Below are 22,983 nucleotides of genomic sequence, written 5' to 3'. Positions count from 1 at the left end.
TCAGAACAATACTCACAAAACATATGAAATTTTGCTAGTGGAGCGGCATTGACCTCCACCCTTTGTGTTAGCCTCTTCTCAAGGGGAAGATGTGATACTTCCGAGTTTTTCACATTGTGTCCACGAGGAATGAGCCCAGGCTTTTGCAAAGGACTGGGCTTTGGCCTTGGCCCCAGAGGTGTATCACAATGAGGTGGGTTGGGATGTTGAATCACCAGCTCATGAAATACCGTTGCTCTCTATGCTACAACCTCAACCTCAATATCCCATCAAACATGAAGCAAAAGCTTCTGTTTGTGACATTGTAAGACAATTGGAGTATCAGGGGGTAATTGAGTCATGTACATCACCTATGAATAATCCTCTCTTTACTGTCCCTAAACCTCATGGTTCATTTAGGATTGTATTGGAATATAGAAATTTGAACAGCCATTGCCGCACCTATGCGGTACAAAACACACACAGCTCAGCGCTGGTGAACAATCTTGTTCTTAAAAAATACAAAACAATACTTGACATTTCTAATGGTTTCTACAGTCACAATCTCGACCATGCGAGTAGTGACTTAACAGCATTCAATGCTGTCGGAAATCAGAAAAAATTTACAGATTGCCTATAGAGTATAAGAATAGCCCCAGGGCATTTGCGGCACACATAGTGTCTTTGTTGCATGACATTGACCCTGAGGCCTTGTCGTACGTTGATGACATTTATTTGACCGACAGCGAACTCGAGCCCCATTTTGACCACATAATATTGACTTTTGTAGACTATGGTTATAAATTCAATTTTGCGAAGTCACACATTGCCAATTTGGCAGTACTCTTTTGAGAGTACTGCCAAATTGGCAATGTGTGACTTCGCAAAATTGAATTTATAACCATAGTCTGCAAAAGTCAATATTATGTGGTCAAAATGGGGCTTGAGTTCGCTGTCGGTCAAATAAATGTCATCAACGTACGACAAGGCCTCAGGGTCAATGTCATGCAACAAAGACGAGAGAAAGGGTTTAGCCCCTCACTTCCTAAAGAAATGTGAACATTTGCACCCACCTTCATCATTGAAAAAGTTACAATCCCTGCTGTTTTTTAAAAAAAAATTGGGAGGACTTACATTCCCGATTATGTCCTGTGTATGAAACCACTTTATGCATTGATAGAACCTAAGTTTTCATCTGCCAGCTGGCTTCCAGAACATACTTCCGTTCTGCAGTCTTTGCAGGCGGATTTGCTTGCGATTAACTTCCTAATGACTTGTGATAACACCACCAACCTGGTAATATGTATAATTTCAGGAGCAGTGGGTTTCACATACTTAACATTCAATGAAAGAGACTCAATACCTATTGCATGCAAATCACACTTATACACTGCGGCTGAAATTAGTTTTTCCTCTGATGAAAAAATCTTGACAGCAGTGCAGAAGGCAATTCTGAAGGAACGCTCACTGGTTCAGAGCTAACCCATTCTTATGGTCACCCCCTTCCTTGCTTTGGAAGCGGGGACTAAACCAAGTGTACCTAACTCGAAGGCACTACACCCACGTTAGATACAATGGGCTACTTCCTTGACATCTTCGGATGTCACATTTGTCTTTGATCCATCACTTCAGACTCAGGAGCTTTTACAGTATGAATTTGTTCATCCTCCTCCTTTGTCGCTTCCGAATTAATACAAATGCATCATTTATACCGATGGCGCTGCGCAACCGGCCATGAATTCCAAACATGCTTATTCAGCGGCTTGCGCTATTGTAGCTGGCTCCATAGTAGATGGGGAGTTTAGGTCTTCCATTGTGCAGACTCAGGATTCACTCACTGTACTCTTGTAATAAGGAGGATTGTGAACACTACCTCACAAGCCTCACTATACACTGAACCATCACATTCATTCACTGTACTTTTGTGAGAAGGGGGGGTGGGGAACCCCTCCTCACGAGCCTCACTAGGTGCTGCAGCATCACAATCACTCACTTTGGATTCTAGAGATAAGAATGAAGGAGGTAAACACTTAAGCTAAATATGTTGAACTCCTCTTCATTGAGCTTGTGGTACCAATGGAAAGATGTATTATGTTCTGTGTTCTCACTGTAGAGTCTGGAGGCATGCGGGATGAGGGAAGAGAGATTGAACAAGGTCACACCTTTTCGATCATACCTGTATCTGAATGAGATATGTCCGGTGACCTGCCACATAACCAGGTAGAGCCGCACTCTGAAGTCATGACTCCAGTTAAACCACCATTTATTTAATTATGAGAAACCTGGAATTACAAGTTACTGTGATTTATGCCATGTGGTGCTGACTCTAAAGAGATGTGATCGATCCCCTATGCATGCTGTCTGCTTGTTCACCCCCATATATGCGCTATATTCGGTCTTCAAACACCTATATGTGCCTCAGAGGCTCCTACGCCACACATCATATATATATATATATATATATATATATACAATTTAGTTTAGGGAGGTTTGGCGTAAAACTATCTAGTAAGCAGTAAAAACTCAAAAGGATCACCTTCTTATGCTAACAGTTCAACTTCAATGTTTCACATACTTAATGCGAAATAAAATATTTAGAACACATTGTAATGCTGCATTTTAACTTTTTATTAACAAAGGTTTCAGAACTTATTTAAGAACAATGAGATCAACCAGCCAGGAGCTGTTCTGGGAGTAAACTTCACAGGTACCGGGCGCTGTTCTATGTGTGAACTGTAACAGTGCCTGGTGCTCTTCTGTGTGTAAACATCACAGGTGCCTGGTGCTGTTCAGTGAGTAAAATTCATGGGCGCCTGGTGCTGCTCAGTCCGTAAACTTCATGGGTGCCTGGTGCTGCTCAGTCAGTAAACCTTATGGGTGCCTGGTGCTGTTCACCGAGTAAAGTTCATGGGTGTCTAATGCTGCTCAGAGAGTAAACATCAGGGGTGCCTGCTGCTTCTCAGCGAATACACTTTGTAAGTGCCTGGCACTGTTTGACGTGTAAACTAAAATGGTGCCTGGTGCTTTTCTGTGTGTTACAATCACAGGTGCCTGGTCCCGTTTAGTGAGTAAACTTCATTATTTCTTTGTACTGTTCAGTGAGTAGGCTCCAAGGGTGCCTGGTGTTGTTCATCGAGTAAATGTCATGAGTGCCTGTTGCTGTTCTGTTAGTAAACATCACAGGTACCCAGCTCTATTTTACGTGTAAACTGCAATGGTGTCTGGCGCTTTTCTGTGAGTAAATATCACAGGTGCCTGGTCGTGTTTAGTGAGTAAACATCAGAAGTGCCTGGTGCTTCTCAGTGAGTAAACATCATACGGGCATGGTGCTGTTTAGTGAGTGAACTTCATGGGCGCCTGGTGCTGTACAATGAGAGAATGTCACGGTTGCTTGGTGCTGTTCTGTGAGCAAAGTTCACAGAGGGCCTGGTGCTGTTGCAAGTGTAAATGTGATAGGCACCTGGTGCAGTTTTAGGTGTACACTTCACTGGTGCACCTGGTGCGGTTAAGTGAGTAAACTGCATTGGGTCACCTGACGCTCTGCTATGTGTAAACTGGTGCCTGGTACTGAGTATGTAAGCTGATGCCTGGTGCTGTGCAGTGAGTCAACATCCCAGGGGCCTGGTGCTCTTCTATGTGTAAACCTCAATGGTAACTGGTGCTGTGCAGTGAGTAAACTTCATAGGTGCCACATGCTGTTCTGTGTCTAAACTTCCCAGGTGACTGGTGCTGTGCAGTGAGGCAACATCACAGGTGCCTGGAGCTCTTCTACGTGTAAACTTCACTGTTACCTGGTGCTGTGTAGCGAGTAAACTTCACGGGTGCCTTGTGCTGTTCTGTGCATAAACTTTTCAGGTACCAGGTGCTGTTCTGCATGTAAACTTCACTGGTCCCTAGTGTTGTGCAGTGAGTAAACATAAGGTGCCTGGTGCGCTTCTGGGAGTAAACTTCACTGGTGCTGTGAGTAAACTTTGCAGGGACTTGGTGCTCCTCTACGTGGAAACTTCACTGGTGGCAGATGCTGTGCAGTGTGTAAACTTTACAGGTGCCTGGTGCTCTTCTACGTAGAAACATCACTGGTGGAAGGTGCTGTGCAGTGTGTAAACTTCACAGGTGCCTGGTGCTCTTCTACATGTAAACTTAACTGGTGGCAGATGCTGTGCAGTGTGTAAACTTTACAGGTGCCTGGTGCTCTTCTACGTAGAAACATCACTGGTGGAAGGTGCTGTGCAGTGTGTAAACTTTACAGGTGCCTGGTGCTCTTCTACATGTAAACTTCACTGGTGGCAGGTGCTGAGCAGTGTGTAAACTTTACAGCAGCCTGGAGCTCTTCTACGTAGAAATGTAACTGGTGGCAGGTGCTGTGCAGTGTGTAAACTTCACAGGTGCCTGCTACTCTTCTACACGTAAACTTCACTGGTGGCAGGTGCTGTGCAGTGTGTAAACTTCACAAGTGTCTGGTGCTCTTATGCATGTAAACATCACTGATGGCAGGTGCTGATCAGTGTGCAAAGTGCACTGGTGCATGGTGCTGTGCAGGGTGTAAACTTCACAGGTGCCTGATGCTGATCCGTGTTGTACATTTTAATGGTGCCTGGTGCCGAAGAGTAAGAGTCTGTTCAAATGTTTATTTGGTCATGGTTGCTCTGGACCCTTGAACATATCTAGCGTGTTGGGGGTGTCCTACAGAGGTCAAAGAAGTGTTGGACCATATTGCGACTTATAAAACAGGAGGTACAGACAAGGTTCCCTCACTGTTCCCAATGCCATGGTGACACCGCCTGTTCTCTTTCACCATCTTCTCATCATTTCATCCCTCCCTTGGACTCCTCACTATCTCTGTCTCCATGAGAACGATCCTGATGGGGGTGCTGCGCAGACTGCAGGGGCAGAGGAGTCCTTTAAAGTTGAAATAAACATCCTGATAACTGAGCCCCTCCCAAGAGACATTTCCCAAAATGGATCATTTTATTATTTAAGAGTGTCTCTGCTTGTACTCCTTGTCACATTGCTATCACTGCAGAAGGGGGTGGGGGAGGGATGAGGGGCTGAAGCTCTCTGTAGCTCTCAAACCAGCCTCTGCTCCGCTCCTTTCCGGAGACGGAAGAATGGGTAAAGCCTCTCTGTGAAGGGGGCCTGCGGGAAGGTGTAGAGAAGCTCCATGGAGTCAGCATTGTATAGGGACAGCCACCCCCCCTCATAGTCCAGATACACCCCAAGCTTCAGGGGCTTCTCACTAGGGGACAGAGAGGTCTGAGGGGAGGTGAGAGCCTTGTAGTTACCCTCCCACCTCCGCACAGCCCAGACTCCCCCCTCAGGTGACCATATGAAGTCTCCCTTCCTGTTCACAGACTCTGCCGCAACCCCCACAAGCCACACTCTCCCCTCCTGCAGCAGCTGCACCTCCCAGTAATGTCTGCCAGATGTGAACCCCGAACTCCCCAGCACACAGCGGTAGTTGGTGAATCTCTTGCTGGTGTCTGGCAAGCGCTGTACTGTCTCTGTGCGTCGCACACGTTTCAGCCCTTCAGACAGGAGGAGGCGAGGATGAGCTGTTTCAGGATCCAGAGTCACCATCACTGCAGAGAAGAGATTCATAATTAGAGATTTAATTACACAAATAAAGACTGTATTACTGCTTTCTTGTTGGACCTGGCCATTTGTACAGGTTCACCCCTAAACTTTTTGCATTTCTCCCAGCCTCTTTCTCTGTGTAGTGCTAGTGGTTTTAGGACGATGGGCACTTTAGCCCTGTGTGGTCCAGTGTAAAGTGTGTGCACTCTCTGTTACATTTAGTGGGAGTGAGAGTGGACTGCCCTCCCATAGGAATGCATGGGGGATTCCCTGCTCAGTGTGTGTCAGTGGTAATTCCTGTTATGACAGTAGCAGTATGGTCAAGTCTGGTATGTATGAAATTGTGAGAATAAATGCTGTGCAATGGTGTGAGCAGATTTATTATGACTATGTGAGAAATGCCACTTTTAGAAGATGGCATTTCTGTGTGCTATGTGTCCGCCTGCCTGATGTGAATTGCTTTGGAGGGACAGGGCAGGCTGAGCCAGACATGGTTTGAATAGAATCTGCAGTTGGAGTATGGGGAGGGGTGACCCTTTGATTTGAGCCTGGCTGTGCCTGGCAAGGTAAATGATGGCTCCACCTCACACTGTGCGTCTGATAACAAGACCCCCTCTTCCTGAAAGGCAGGATGCAGCGTTGTAAACAAAGTGCTGCAGGACTACACTGAACTGGTTCTTGCTGGGTTCAGTGACTTGTGACTTTTGAGAACAAAGTTTTTTGGTGGTATACGTAAAGGGGCTGTGACCCCATGAAATTGTTCAGTTCCATGCTGCTCTTCTAGGATGATGTGCTGTTCCTGATCCTGCTGGGGCATGCTGCTGCTGGGGCCCAGGAGGAACTGCCATGAGGGCTTGCCTCCCTGGGCCCTGCATTGCCCCCTTGATTGCTAAGGACTTTTGCTTTTGGGGCTATGGCTTCCTGTGCCCTGTGAGCGCTATATTTTAATTATTTCCTGGAGGAAGAACATGTTACTTCTGAACGCCAAGACAAACCTCTGTCCGTGTAACTAGAGGGAAAGGACTTTGAAATCTTCATCCTTCTTGCTGAAGCAACTACCCAAGGGCCTGATTTGAGCTTGCCTCCTGCTGAAGTCTCAGGGACATTAGACTTCCCCCATCAGCTGTCTGGATTCCTATTTGAGGGGAATTCTCCTTGCAGGTGAGGCCTCTGTTTAGAATTCCAGAGCCTCTGGTTCTACAGCGGGGAACGGGGGCTGAAAGTCATTGTTATCGCTATTGTGGGCTGCCACAGATGAGGAGCTGTTGCCGCTGAGAGCCCGCATGTGCCTGTGTTACCAAAGTCATAGTTATCGCTATTGTGGGCCACCGCAGCTGAGGAGCTGTTGCCACTGAGAGCACGCATTTGCCGTCCTACGAGAATCATCACTATCGCCATTGTGGGCCACTGCAGCTGAGGAGCTGTGGCCGCTGAGTGTCCGCATTTGCCGTCCTACGAGAATCATCACTATCGCCATTGTGGGCCACTGCAGCTGGGGAGCTGTGGCCGCTGAGTGCCCACATTTGCCGTCCTACGAGAATCATCGCTATAGCGGGCTGCTGCAGCTGAGGAGCTGTGGACGCCGAGTGCCCGCATTTGCCGTACTATAAGAATCATTGCTATCGCTATTGTGGGCCTGAGGAGCTGTGCCACTGAGTGCCCGCATTTGCCGTCCTACGAGAATCATCACTACCGCTATTGTGGGCCGCTGCAGCTGAGGAGTTGTGCCGCTGAGTGCTCACATTTGTCGTACTATGAAAATCATTGCTATTGCTGTTGTGAGCCGCTACAGCTGAGGAGCTGTGCCGCTGAGTGCCCGCCCTAGTCACCACTTCGAGGATCTTGTTATCACCTGCGGATGCCGCTGGGTGCCCGCCTTTAAGCCCCGTACTTTCACAGCTGCGCAGCACTTAGTGCCAGCTGCAACATTTAGGTCGGAGCAATTGCGCACATAGATTCTGCTGCATTGGCAGCCACCCTGACACTTTGCACATAAGGCATTTGACCCCAGCTGAGAAGGCCAGTTTGCCAGGGGGACTGTTAGGTTTGTAGGGCGCCAGGCCCTAATGTGATTTATTTGGTGCTAGGAAATGTGATTTATCTGCTAGAATGTACCCTGTTTATGCCTTTTTATGATTATGAGGTTTTGCATACTAGGTTTATGTTTGAGTTCTTCTCTACTGTGGTTTATGCTAGTGAGATTATTTCCTAATGTGAGTTATGTTTAGGAGGTTATGGTCTAATATGTTTAGCATTATGAGGTTGGAGCAGAATATATTTCACGCCTAATGTGATACTGTACATAAAATGATTTAGGTTACAGGGTGATGCCGAGTCCAGTGTTTGCCAGTAATTACTGGTGGAGTTCTATGTTTATTCTATGTTCTACATTTACTATCTTTACTAAGTGATGGTTCTGACAGTGGTGCAAGTGGCCCTGTCATGTGTATATAATCGCCTGTAAATATTGCCCAGTGCCAGTTGGCATAGTGTATATTGTGTGATTACTATTCTAATGTGTTTTATGATAATACAAAGGCTATTTTTGATATAACCTTGTGTGGAGTTCCTTTTGTGGTGTGCCTAGTATGTTGTTGCTGTGTGGGTTGCACAAATGCTTTACACATGGCCTCCGGGATGAGCCTGACTGCTCGTGCCAAGCTACCAAGGGGGTGAGCAGGAGTTATCTTTGGCTTGTAACTCCCTTGCCCTGACTAGAGTGGTGGTTTCTGCCTGGCTTAGGCGCATGCCCTAGCCAACCAAAAATCTCATTTCCAACATTTTTGTTTTACATATGATTAATTTAAACTACGTTTGGAAGGAGTACAATTGACTGCTCACTATACTAAAGTGTGCATTGATCTAGAGCACACACTACACTAAACCATACACTGCACTACATAGAGAGGACATTGTACTACACAATACCATGTACCTTCTGACATACTACACTATTCCACACTACCACATATGAAGCATACTACACCGCACTACCACACATGAAGCATATTACACTACACCTCACATGAACCAAACTACATTACCAAAGTTTCAACAAGGGGCAGCCCTCCCATTAAAGTATAGTGTAGGATCTCCCTTACCAGTTTTAATCCCTTATTTCACACCTCACCACTTCAAGTCACAACCCACCTGACCTCCACTCATCATACGGCAGCCTATTGATCTCCACCAAAGTGATTCTTCAGGGGACCCGTAGGGCATTGCAGCATCGGCCCGACGAGGAGCACCGCCCTATGATGAAGCATGACATCCTCTAGGGGATGTGTGAGGGCCCATAATCAGTCTCACTGACTGTCCCTATCTAGTACTCTGACCAAGGCACTCTCCACTTTTTGAAAGACTGTGCCTCCTACTCTATCCTTCATAGGAACATTAGCCCCTTGTTGAAACTTTGATTCTGTATAAGAGCCTGGGATTTTGGACCTCCCAATTAGGCTCCCTGTCCCCCGTCCCCTTTCTCTTTGACAAGGGGTCCTTCTTGAAAAGCCAAACTACATTACACCACACTACCGCAGATGACAAATACTATATTACACCACATTAGCACACATAATCCATGCTACTCTATACCACACTACCACAAATGACACACCCTATCACACATGAAGCATGCTACATTTCACAATGCTACCACACATGAAGCATACTACACTACACCACACTACCACATGACACATACTATACAATACCACCACACATGAAGCCTAGTACACTACACCGCACATGACGCATACTACACTACAACAAACTACGATACATGAAGTTTGCTATACTACACCCCAATACCACACAGGAGGCATGCCACAGTACAATACCACATATAACGCATGCTACACTACCTCACATGAAGCATCATACACAACACCACACATGAGACAAACTACATTACATTACACTACCACACATGAAACGTACAACACTACACCATACCACACAAGAGACATACTACACCACACCACACTGCCATACATGACACATACTATACTAAAAAAGGAGGAACATAGATCACTTGGAGAAATCAAAACCCAGGTGATAAAGACCCAATGATGATGCTATTCACTGAACCGACAGAGCGGAGAATCAACATATAACGCACCCTGAGTTAACGTGAATGAGGGTCTGTTGGAAATGGCCCTTTTTGCAGGGTCCTCCCCAATTTTTTTGCCTTCCTCTTGTATTTTTTCTGACCTGTTGTTGTTGGTTTTATGACTCTGGGCACTTTACCACTGCTGATGAGTGCTAAAGTGCATATGCTCTCCCCTGTGTAAATATGTCTGTGAATTGGTATATCCCTGATTGGCTTATTTGGTCTACCTGTTAGTCCCTAGTAGTGTGGCCTGTGTGTGCCCAGGGCTGATAACCCAACTGCTGCTTGTAAAGTGTACCTCAGACCTGCCACTGCAGTGTCTGTGTGCAGTCCCACACTTCCCAGCCCCTGAACCTTTCCTTGGCATCATATCAGTCACCCCTATGGCAGGGTGCATTGTGCGTGTAAGGTAGGACATGGCTTGATATGTGTAGCATGTCCTGGTAGTAAATTACACCCCATTTCGTTTTTCACTACTGCAAGGCTACCTGTTCTCCATAGGTTAGAATGGGCAGGCTGTCTATTACATCTTATAATCCTAACTGTCCCAGGGAACATAGTAGAAATTAGAGATTAATAAGCCAGAACTCAGAATAATAAAATACATCTTTTAGCAAAGTTGGTTTTGATATTCTGTGTTTGAAAATACCACTTTTAGAAAGTAGGTATTTTCTTGCCTAAGCCTTCCAGTGTGCTCTGCTGTTATATGTATTGGCTGTCTGGGTTTAGAGGGGCAAGGCAGGCTGAGTCAGACTTGGGTTGAATAGAGAGATCTGCATTGAGTACTGGGGAGGGGTAGCTCCTTGACCTCAATAGGGCCGTGCCTGGCAAGGTGAATGCTGGCTCCACCTCCTACTGTGTGTCTGATGGCAGACCCCCTCTTTCTGAAAGGAAGGATGCAACCTGATAAAAAAAAGTGCTCCAGGACTGAGCAGAACTGGTTTTGGCTGGGTTCAGTGACTAGTGACTTTTTAGAACAAAGACTTTTGGGGTATAAATATCTGTGCCCAAAACCCTGACTTTTTGTATTGCTCCTGGATGTCAAGAAGAATCTCTGTCCGTGTTACTGAAGGAATCTGCAGGAGAGGACTGTCCTTTGTGTGCTATTTCTTGGATTGGCCTGCGGTAGTTCCCCTTGGACTTGGAAGAAGAGGGAAAAGGACTTTGTTTTAGAAAAATAAAAGTTCTCTCAATCACCCATGGGCTAGAAGAGAGCTAGCCTCCTGCTGGAGTCACAGGCACATCTGACTCGCCCACCAGCCTCCTGATTCCTCCCAGCGAGGATTTCTATCTGCAGATGAGGCTCCTGTGAGTTCCAGGGCCTCTAGTTCTACTACAGAGAATAGAGCGCTGAAATCGTCGCTAACGCCCGTTTGCGAACCGCCGCAGCTGAAGAGTGTAATGAAAATCATCGAGCTGCTGCCGCTGAGCGCTCGCAAACCAAAGATCATTGCACTGCCCGCTTGCGGGCCACAAAGTGCTCGCTAACCCCAGAGATCATCGCACGTTTGCGGGCTTTTCGAAGGCCCGATAGCCCCGGATCATCGCATCGAGATCATCACATCACAACATCGCAGAGCGGGCGCCGTGCGTCTGCCATTTTCCTCGCATCGCACCCGGATCATCGCTCCCTCGCGGAGCGCCATTTTTTTTCATCGCAACAAAGTCGCACACACAACCGGACCAGCGCATCATCCTACCTTGCGGCAAGGATTTAACGCATCGCCGGCCTCGCGTGAGGAAAATCATCGCTACAGCTCGTTTGCGACATTTTGGTTGTTTTGCTACGAAATCCAGGTACTTTGTAAGTAAAAGGGTAGCAGAGACCACTGCTTTGAACTGAACCCCTATTTGAATACTTTGAACTTTTTTACAGCATTCCAAGAGTATCCCTATTTTTCAGTATTGTGGCTTCTTCCCGTATTTGGTCTTGTGTTAAGTCTATATATAAAGATACTTCTTTTTTATAACTACTTGTGTGGTGTCCCTTTGTAGTGTCCTTCACTGTGTTACGGTGTATGATCATAAATGCTTTACACACTGCCTCTGAGATCAGCCTAGCTGCTCGTGCTACATTACCACAGGGTTGAGCAGGGGTTATCAAAGGGTTTAGCCCCCTTACTCTGACTTAGGAAGAAGGGTCCCTACTTGGACAGTGGTCAGCCACCGCCAACTGGCGGCCCCCATTTCTAACAGGGTCTCTAGAACAAAAATCGTAAGGCCCTGAAAAAGTAAGACATGGGATTCATTCTCCTCTGAATATGATTGTAACCCAACGGAAGCCCAATTAATCTCTGCTTCTCTCTCCCTCTTTGGTTTATACGCGTACTATGCAACAGCACACAAAATATACTTATTACGTTACCACAAATGAAACATACAACACTACACCACAAATGACGCATACCACAGCACACCACACTGCCATGCATGACACATACTACACTAAAGCAAAAGGAACAAATGATGGACGGAATGCTGAACTATGCAAACATTCACCTCAGTAACAAGGATCTGGGTTTAATCCACCCCAGTTTGGACCCAGCCATATGTAAATCAAACCACGAAACCGGTTCCAGGATGCCTGTTTATGTCCAGGGAGCACCTGGCATGGCAGTTCGGGCTGGACTGTTCCCATGATTTGAATATGTCTGGGCCTGAACTGGGGTGGCGCAGTGAGCTAAAGAACAATGATGGATTCATCCCAGATCTGTGACTGGGGGTGAGTGTCTGAAAAGTTTCACACTCTGTCCATCATCTCCTTGTGTTTACATACTATACTAAATCACACTACCACACATGAAGCCTACTACGTCACATAACATATTGTATTAGACAACACACTGTACTAACTCAAACACTGCACTAAATAGTTCACACAACTGGACAATGCACTACCCAGGTGAATACACTGCATTATACAGGTTAATGTCCTATAATGTAAACTGTACTAGAAATACTAGTGGGCAAGACCACTAGACAACACCATGCACACCACATAGGGCTCTAAACTATGAAACACACTGCACTAAAGAGTACACTTTACTACAACTCACACTACAGTAGACAGCATACTACACAAGACACAACTCAGTTACTGACTGCACACTGTTTATGCGGTACACTGCACACATCCATGCACTGTGTGTATTAGCCAAACACAGAGCTAGAATGCACATTGTAATAGATAGTAAAGAATACACTGCACTAGGAAGAACACTATTAAATACTGAACACTGCTGGATAGCACACTATATTAGTGACACATTGCACTACAACATGCACACTGTAATCAAATTAACCAGAGCATTAAATGGGGATGCTACTGTCATGCATTGAATACCTGTACTTTTTTAATGTGAATGATCTCTCTGAACTTTGCTGGTTGGTGGCAGACAGCGGGGACTCGCAGTCCCCCACTACAGTGTGTCGGGAGGCACTGAAGCGGCCACAGCTGCATGTGTGGGAGGAGCCTGGTTATTGTGCATATAGCGCTCTTAAGCCTCCCGCAGCGCTGGATCTCTTGGCACTTTAGTGGTCAGCTGGAGGGCGGCAGACGGTGGGGATTCGCAGTCCCACACTACAGCACGCCAGGAGGTGCGGAAGTGGCCACATCTGAGTGTGTGGGAGGAGCCTGGTAAGCACTCATATTGTGCTCTCAAACCTCCTGCAGCGGGGGACGCACTCAGGCCAAGCCCGGGCCAAAGACAAGCTCACCATGGCCTGTTCACAACCGAATGAGGCTGGGCCACCCCCTCTTGGCTGCTCACTTTCAAAGGTACTGTACCCTGATGTTGGGGCTCAACTCTTAGATTATATGGAGTTGTTGTAATTGGGTTTATATTGGACTGTTCAGACTTGTACATAGTATCGCCCAACTTTACCTTTTTCTGTGTGACGTGGCTATTTGGACATGCTTAAGATGTTGAAGAGAAAGTTTGCCAATAGCATGGAGGGGGTGGACGCAAACAAAAAACGGCACTCTGGATGGGTACATTGAGGAGTCGTGAGTGCCTTGGACGAAGAATTGTTGTTCTCCGCAAGACGGTTAGCTATGTATTTTGCTGCAATTACAACAACTTTGCCTAGTGAGGGCAAATCTACAACACCTAACACTTCCAAAGGATGTATGGATGGGGACCAAGAGGAGAAACACAGACACTTAAGCAGTCTAAAGTACACGCAGCAAGAAGAAATATGAGCTGATGCCTGAAATGCATTGGGTTTACACCACCATCGTTATTTATGATGAATTATGGATTGCTACATGCGGAAGAAACAAGCCTGGATTGGCATTTCTCATGCATTCGAATATTGCCATTATCATGTTTTCACATAAGGACTGAAGAAAATATTGAAGAATGAGGAACATTTGATTACAAATTCAAATTAAACAGATTAAATTGGATTGACATAGTTGATTATTTTGGGCCTTCGCTTGATGGTTGTGCATCTTAGGACTGATGCGCTCATTGCCACCAGCTGTACTGGGTATATTAGCTTGTTTTGGACAGTGTACCCTACCTTTGAGCAGAAGTTACATTTATGGATTATTAGCGGTGTGCATTCTATCATTCATGTATAGCAAGTGCATTTTCTGTCCCACCCTAATAGGTTGCACCCAAATTAAGTTTGTCAAAATTTAAATGATACAAAACATTGTTAGAAAAAGCAATATACCATACCATTCTATACCACCCCATCCCATTTTCATGAACAGTAACATACAGAGATAAACATCACAGTGATATTTACCTTTATAACTCTTCACCACCTCTGGGCACTGAATCTTCACATTATTACACCTGTAATAAATAACACACATAATTTTTGTATTATAGAATAAGACAACTTACAGCAATAAGGGATGAACATCACATAAGAACTGTATTTGTAATAAATCAGCATTAAGAGCAACACCTGCGGACTAGTGCTCAGTGTGAGTTACTGTTTATACACAACAGGCAATGCTCTAGCAATATCCCAAAGAGCCTTTAACATCCCATGATAGGATGTGGGTGTTCTAAGGCAGATAGCTCAGTGAGATCAGCGTGCATCATGTGATGCTTTGGCGTGCCACAGCGTGGGTCTTCTAAGAGCTGTAGTTATCTCAGTGAGAGGGGGCTACTAACAGGTGACATCTGCTCCTGGGGGCACCTAGTGTATATAATTAATAAATACCTTCTTAACTAGGTTCCATGTATATTCTTGACAGAAACCGCAACACAACACTGCCACATTCAACCCCTGCCAGTGTAAACTTTGTCACCATTTCTCTACAAGAATCCAGAAGAGAAGTTCTTTTGATAATGGAAGGTACACCAGGGAAAAGAAGTCCACAAGCTTAAAAAGGGAGTCCTTCAAATATATTGTATTCTTCTTAGTAAAACATGCAGTTAGACATCAGCCAACGCATTTAGTTTCTGACAGAGGAACTCCATCAGAGCTAAAAAGTTTAAGGTGCTACACTGCTGCCGGGCGCAGTTGCCATATACCTCTGGAGAACACTCCAGACCACCTAGGCTGGAGTTGACAAACCTGAACCCTTACTGTAGGGTTTCTTATAGGAATTCTGTGGAATACATATGAGTATTATCTGGGATCGTTTGGTTGACTTAACCTTCTTAGCCCTGATGAAGTTCCTCTGTCAGGAACGAAACGCGTTGGCTGATGTCCAACTGAATGTTTTACTTTTACTTTCCCCCAATCTTGAACTAAAATATCCAATCGTTATGCCTCTGGAACCGGTCTTCCACTGTAAGTTGTGCATTTAACCTGTCTGCGACTAGATTCACCTCCAAAGGACCCCATCTCTGATCCCAACTCAAAAACACCTCCCTGTTCAACCTCCAATTGCTTGCATTCTGTAGACTCCTCAAATACCAATTTGCTCTACATTGCTCATCCCAGGAATATGTTGAGCCTGAACCATAATCCCCCTGTCCAATCAGTAACTCCAAAACTATTTTGCCAACTCCGCTAAACCCCACGATCATGGGCCTTCCAGTCGCTTGGCATAGTGGACCGCCGAAACATTGTTCATCTTCAGCAGCACACAACACCTCACCTGATTCTCCACAAGACTGCACACTGCGAAAGATCCTGTTAGTAATTCCAAACAATTAATATGCAGCTCCTTCTCTTTCTCTGGACAAAGGCCTACGGTTGTCACCATCCCACACCTTGCTCCCAACCATACAGACTTGCATCCTACTCTATCACCACCTCCGGAACATCCCCAAAATGGCCCTTCCGTTCCACGCTTCCATGTTCATTAACCACCAGTTTGCCTCCTGACTCATCTCCATCATCTGTAACTACTTTGCTCCCACATGTAAATGATAACCTTTCAATCTTTGAAGAGCCCGATAATGCAGGGGTGCTGGAAAGATAATCGGAATGGACGCCGACAAAAGTCCCAACACCCTTGCTATCTGTCGCAAATATATTTGAACTGACTGCTTAATTCTCCTCAACCCCTTGCATATCTTTTTCACTTTTTCCATAGGTAACTCCAACACACCCTCCAAGGTCTGTATCTGGAAATCTAAAAATGTCATCCCCTGTGCTGGTATCAAACAAGACTTCTATTTGTTCACAACAAATCCAAGGTCACAGCTAATTCGTCTGATCTACTGCTAACTCCCTTTTTTCTGCCCTAACCAACACATCGTCCAAATATAATACCAACCAAATCACTCTCAATCTCAACCGCGCCATCTTCGGTTTCATGACCTTTGTAAAACACCATGGAACTGATGCCAGTCCGAATGTCTGACTCTTGAATCTCCATCATTTCACATACCACTTGAACCACCGGTAATGTCTGTGCTGTACACACACTGGGATTGTTAAATATGCACTCTTCAAGTCCAACCTTGTTAACAAACCCCCTTTCCTTAACAAATCTCTCAACATGTGTATTCCTTCCATCTTGAAGTGACTGTAACACACCAATTTGTTTAACTCTGCTGTGTTTATTAATGGTCTCATCACATTGTCCTTCTCCACTAAAAAGATATTGCTTACAAAACATGTGGAACTCCGTTCTGCTCTCCGATCACCCCTTTCCTGAAAAGTGCATCCACATTTTGTGTTAACAACCTCTCCTGCTCCTTTGAGAACCTTAGAAGCCTTGGACAACACTCTTGCACAGGAACCCCTACAAAATCTACACGATACCCCTGAGCAGGATCCTGTGTAATTTCTCTCCATCTCGAAACAAACTTAGCTAGTCTGTTGCCCAGTTCTGCAAGTGTTCATGAAAGGTCATTTCTTAAACTCACCTGTTCCACCACTTGCTCTTCTCTCACCCCGTGATCCATGCATCCTTGCTCTCAGTCGCTGAGGGTAAAAATGTCCTTACTCAGATCTATACCTATATCTATAGGGCTTGAAACCTCACGTGAATGAACCAAGAGTGATCCCTTGTCCTCTGCTGGGAATTTAATCCCCCACCCACCCGGCCTCACCAAAAACCTTACTTAGTATGTCCTTGTCACTTTCTGCAATGAATTAAGAGTGCTGGCATACCTGGACATATCCTTGATGAACTCATCGCCAAAACACCAATCCATTACTCACTTTGCCATTCTCTTTATTTGCTAATTCTGCTAACTTAGGTTCTATCTTCATCAAAATTCTTTTGCGCCTCCCACACACAAGGCTGCATTGGTATTGCCCAGTAAGGATATCACTCTCAGGACCCACTGACGAGGCTCAAAGACATCCACACCTGTACTGTCGGTATGTGACTCTTCGCACAAATCAAGCGCCTTTTTAAGTGGTCTCAAAATATCCAAGAACCTGTATTGGCACTGCTTTAAGCCCTTATCTAACCCTTTCATCTACTAATCTTGTTGAAGAAACTCAACATCTTCGGGTCCAACTCTGGAGTGTAGGCTACCTTAGACTGCAAGGTAGGCTAGGACACTCGGAACACAACCTTGCCCAAAACTCCTTGGGGATTTCCCTGCGATTTCAATATGATACATACTGAGCCACATGCTCTGCTGATAACCACTCTCGAGACAAAGGGTGTTGAATTAATAGAGAATCAAACATTTCTTCTCCCTGAGGGGCAACAAAATCATCCCTTTGCAATTTTATTCTTTTTTGGTCTATTTTATTTTCTTACTCTTAACACTCTCCTCCTCAGTCTCATCTAGATCCGAGAAGCATGATATCGTCACATCTCCATTTGAAGATATCTCATCACATGCCACAACATTATGGCTTTTTCCTTTCACCTTTATGATATATTCCTTGGCCTTTATAGCCCCTCCTGACTATGGTGCCTTACACCCAGACCCTTTATTTTTTCTGATCCTCCAGGTGCTTTCCTTTTGAAGTTCTTTTTGTGCCTCCAACCTTAAAACCACTAGCGCCTGCATCAACTTCCCCTGTTGACCAAAACTTCTCATCTACATTTCTTAAATCACTTTTCTCTTTTAAGTGTCTCTCCACACTATCTATTTTTCTATCCATTCTCTATTCCAAATCACCAAACATCTTAGACTCAGAACTCGCCATTTGCCTACCTACTCAAGGAATAAGCAACCTTTCCAACACCCTTACCATTTTCATGAGGCGTTTAGAACAGAAACTTGACTCTCTAGCTAAAGACCGCTCTATTGTAAAACACAACCTTGTGATCCAGACCAATTTAACACTCCACTCAGCTCTGAAAATTGGACTTCCCATAAAGGCTCTCCTGTTTTTCCCACGGTTCTCCTACAGACCCTACCGAGCCATAGAAGCCAAACTGCTCAGCGAGTCATACAGCCCTAAATCCCACCTAGCAGACACAAAGCCTGCATCCAAAATCCCAGTAATCATTGGCACAAATGGAGTCCCTCAGCCTAGCATAATCCCCAAACCTCCCACTCAATACACAACTATCCATACACTGCACTCTGCTAAAGATAACACTTGCTCCCTGAACTGTATTCTCATGAACTGTAGATCTGCTGCTAAACATTCCACAGATATTGCTAAGACCTTACAAGAAAAATAAATACAATGTCTTTCCTTACAGAAACCTGGCCTAATGTTCACTCAACCTCAACACTAGACCTGCTCACTCCACCTGGATACTGCATCATCAGAAGGGATACAACAGGGCAAATTGGGGGCGGGCTTGTGAGCATCCACGAAAAGGAAATCCATCTTAACCACCTAGAGACCATAGACTACACAACCTTCAAATGTCTTGGAGAAGAAATTAAAATTAAGGATTCTATTCCCACCTAACTTCACATCATCTATCACCCACCAGGTGATCGCACACTCTTTACAGAAGAACTTACCGACCTAATAATTCAACGTTCACTAACTGGCTCCAATGATGTGCTCCTGGGCGATTTCAATCTTTACTGGAACGACACAGATGACCCCACAATACGAATCTTAATAACCTACTGGAAATAAACGATCTCAAGCAACTCCATATTGAACCACCCACAATAAAGGCTTGATCCTGAATGCGATTATTTCTAGAGTTGAGATTGTATCCATTCGATCCATCTTGCCGACTGATTGTTCAGACCACCATCAAATTCGATTCAATCTCCATCGCACATCCTTTCCAGCACCACCCTGCAAATACTTGCACTGGTCTAGGAGCACCAAGCATGTCACACGATTAGAGCTAGAATTCAGGATCAATTACAAATTGCATTTGCAACCCCTCCCTCAACCTATTGATTAACTTACTGCTCACTACAGCTCATCGATGACCAATGTTCTTAACCAGGTTATGCCTCTCAAACTAAAGAGATCGAAAAAAATCCAATCCAGATCCTGGTTTAACCTAGACCTCAACAAAAAAAGAAGGATACTGATAAAAGCTCTGAGTCAGATAAGTAGTAGAAGGAGCTTTTAATGGTACAACCATCAACAGTAGAGGTTACAGCAAACTGCTCTTACATGAATTGGAATGTAATCATTCTAAGTGTGATGTCACTGTCCATGACAGCCTTAAAGACACAGCAACATAACACATCCCCCTTACATAATGAATTAACAAATTGAATATTGATGAAAACACAAAAAAACTATATAAGAGGAAAAAGAACAAAGAGAAACTGTGAACATTAATGCATCACATAATCACTGAACTTCTTGGGAAGTTGAGAAGATCTCTTTGGAGTATCCCTCTGGTGACTGGTGGAAGGAGGAACATTGGGAATGTTGGGAGCACAAGAAAGTTTGGAGTCATTACAGTTATGGTTCTTGACATCATTGCTCTTGGCCAGTTTAGACATGTTCCATGTGCAACCATTATCTAAAGTGACAACATTCTTCTTTATGGAAATAATGGTGAAAGGTCCCATAAAATTCGAAATACCTTTGTGACCAAATTTCGGTTTTTTCACAAGAACACTGTCACCCACATTCCATTTCCTGTGTTTGACAGCCATTTTGGTATCATAGCGTTGTTTGTATTTCTGCTGATACTCTGTCAACACAACTCTCCTTCTCACCTCTCTTTCCACACTGTTCTCAACTAATTTCTCCGGAAGCCAAGTTGGATTTAGCTTTGAACAAGCTAATCTACCCCTCAGAGCCTCAAAAGGAGACCTTTGCATAACAGCATTGGGAGTCGTGCGATGTGCCCACCACGTCTCCCTCAACACATTGCTGAATGACATCTTGGACTCTAAAGCCCTTTGTGCACAACTCTTAACAACCCTATTCATCCTCTCCGTGAGACCATTTGCTTGAGGAGAGTAAAGAGCTGTTTTCTGGTGGATAATACCAAGACTTCTCAAGAAGTTGTCCATCTCACTAGAAGTAAATTGTACCCCATTGTCAGTGAGCAAAATTTTGGGAATACCTTCAGACCCAAACACATCTTTTAGGAATTCAATTACAGTTCTTGAGTTAACTACACTCATGCATTTAGACACAACCCACTTAGAAGTGTAGTCAACCAGTAAAACAACATATCTCTCATGTGAGGGCATTAGTTCAAAAGGGCCGGCTATGTCTAGACCTAACTTTGTCCAAACAGCTATTGGAACTTCCACAGGTGATAACGGTGAGTGAGTAGTGGTACGTGATTTGTCATTTACTGCACATAAATGGCAATCTTTAACTACCGTTTCCACCATGCGATCCATTCCAGGCCACCAATATCTTTCCCTGATGCGAGCCTTCGTTAAATTCCTTCCCAAATGTCCCTCATGGGCTAGGTTGACAATCTTCTCTTTCAAATCATCAGGAGGTACAACTCTATCACCTCTCATCAAATTCCCTTGGAAAAAAGTTAAATCATCTCTCACGGACCAAAATGGTTTCAATGTATCCTCTAGAGCATGATGATCTGGCCAGCCACTCCTAATCACATTCTTTAGCAATTGAAAAACAACATCTTCATCAACTTTGCGTGACCATTCTTCCTCAGAAATGGTAGACTCCAAAATCCAATTTATACACGTGGTAACCTCAGTGACACAATCTCTATCTATGGGAAGTCGTGACAAGCAATCAGCTGGTTTGTTATTCAGTCCTGGAATGTATTGTACAGAGAAGTTGAATTCTTGCAAACCTTCGCTCCACCTTTTCAATCTTGGCGTCATATGATCATTTTGATGACATGAAAAAATTTGAACTAGAGGACGGTGATCTGATTTAACTACAAATGGTATCCCCCATAAGTAAAATTTGAAATGACAAATAGACCAATATACTGCCAACGCCTCTCTTTCAATACAAGAGTAATTATGTTCAGCTTCTTTTAGAGCCCTTGAAGCGAAAGCAACAACAACTTCTTCACCATTAACAACTTGGGAAAGTACAGCACCTAAACCTTTAAGGCTGGCATCGGTCGTCACTATGGTTTTGAGTTTAGTGTCAAAATGACCCAGGGTTGGCATCTCACCTATTTCTTTCTTAACCAAAACAAAAGCTTTCTCGCAATCATTAGACCAGGAAAAATGCACACCTTTCTTCAAAAGGGACCTAATGGGCTCAACGAGACTAGCAAAACCTTTAACGAATTTGGAATAAAATTCCGCCATCCCTAAAAATGACTTGACCTGATCTTTATCTACTGGAGTGGGTGCTTTAACTATACTTTCTGCTAGTTCTAATTTGGGTTGAATCCCGTTCCCCGAGATAACGTGTCCCAAATACGTGACGGACTCTAAGCCAATGCGACACTTCTCCCTTTTTACTGTGAGCCCACTCTCGTTTAACTTATCTAATACCAATCTCAATACTTTATCATGTTCACATATGTCTACACCATGGACTAAAATATCGTCCTGAAAGAACATTACATTGGGAAGACTCCCCAAAACCATCTTCATCACCCTTTGGAAACATGCGGCAGCTGAGGCTAAGCCAAACGGCATTCTTAAAAAACGGTAAGCACCTAAAGGTGTAACAAACGATGTCAAGTGCCTGCAGTCCTTATGCAGCACAACTTGATGGTAAGCAGATGAGAGATCAAGAACGCTAAATATTTTTGCTCCTTTTAAAATGCTGATGCTCTCAGCTATGTTTGGTAAAGGCTGACGGTCTACCCAGATCCACTCATTCAACCCGCGAAGATCCACACACATCCTAATTGATTTCCCACCATCTTTGGGTGCTAGAACCACTGGACTCAACCACTCTGATGATTCAATTTCTTCAATCACTCCTAAATTTAACAATTTTTCAATTTCAAGTTTTAGTGGCTCTAGCATCATGTTGGGTACTTTCCTGACTCTGTGTACACACAGTCTGGCAGATTTCTTAAGAATGATTTTATGTTCGAATCCTTTTAGACAACCTAATTTGTCAGAAAAAACGTTGGGATAATCATCAAAGTATTTACTGGACTCACACACAAGGTCTATTTGGGAATGAAGATAACTGGAAAGAAAATCTTTCATTAACATGACTTGATTTTTTGGATCTTCAGCTCCTGGATTAAGAATAATCCCTAAATCATGTTGATGTCGCCATCCCAGGAGATTATCACCTCTGACAGCTACATAAACTTTCCCAGATATACACATACCATTAAAAGAAATGTTGGCCACCACATATCCTAAAATCTCTATTCTTGACTTATTGTAGCTAAGGGGAGAAATGTCAGAAGGTAATAATTGAACATTTTCTAACCCAACCACTTCATCCCAAATTTTGTTACCAATTAACGTAAAGGGAGATCCAGAGTCTGCCATGAGTTTAAACACAAATTTGTCAATTTTCACATCACAATATGGCATAAAGATACGTTCTTTGTCAACCATCACATCATTAACATTGGAGACTGTTAGTGTACGTATAATGTCCGAGGTTGGCACAAAATTGTGCTCTGTGTCGAC

General features: G+C 44.3%; 1 protein-coding gene across 1 annotated transcript in view; it reads right to left on the bottom strand.

Annotated features, from left to right (window-relative positions):
• Positions 1-2,589: 2,589 nt before the first annotated feature.
• LOC144754210 (E3 ubiquitin-protein ligase TRIM39-like) overlaps positions 2,590-22,983 on the bottom strand; it is a 98,227-nt gene continuing 77,833 nt past the window's right edge. Inside the window, exons 5-7 of the mRNA XM_078641796.1 lie at positions 14,417-14,466; positions 4,193-5,558; positions 2,590-4,123 (exon numbers count right to left, since the gene is read on the bottom strand). Of these exons, the coding sequence (XP_078497922.1) occupies positions 5,047-5,558; positions 14,417-14,466 (562 nt within the window). The 3' untranslated portion in view covers positions 2,590-4,123; positions 4,193-5,046. The remainder of the gene's footprint in view (positions 4,124-4,192; positions 5,559-14,416; positions 14,467-22,983) is intronic.

The sequence above is a fragment of the Lissotriton helveticus genome, chromosome 5_1 (assembly GCF_964261635.1).
Source record: "Lissotriton helveticus chromosome 5_1, aLisHel1.1, whole genome shotgun sequence".
NCBI classification, from domain to species: domain Eukaryota; kingdom Metazoa; phylum Chordata; class Amphibia; order Caudata; family Salamandridae; genus Lissotriton; species Lissotriton helveticus.
The sequence above is the reverse complement of the archived record's forward strand: the minus strand, read 5'-3'. Positions and strand labels throughout refer to the sequence as shown.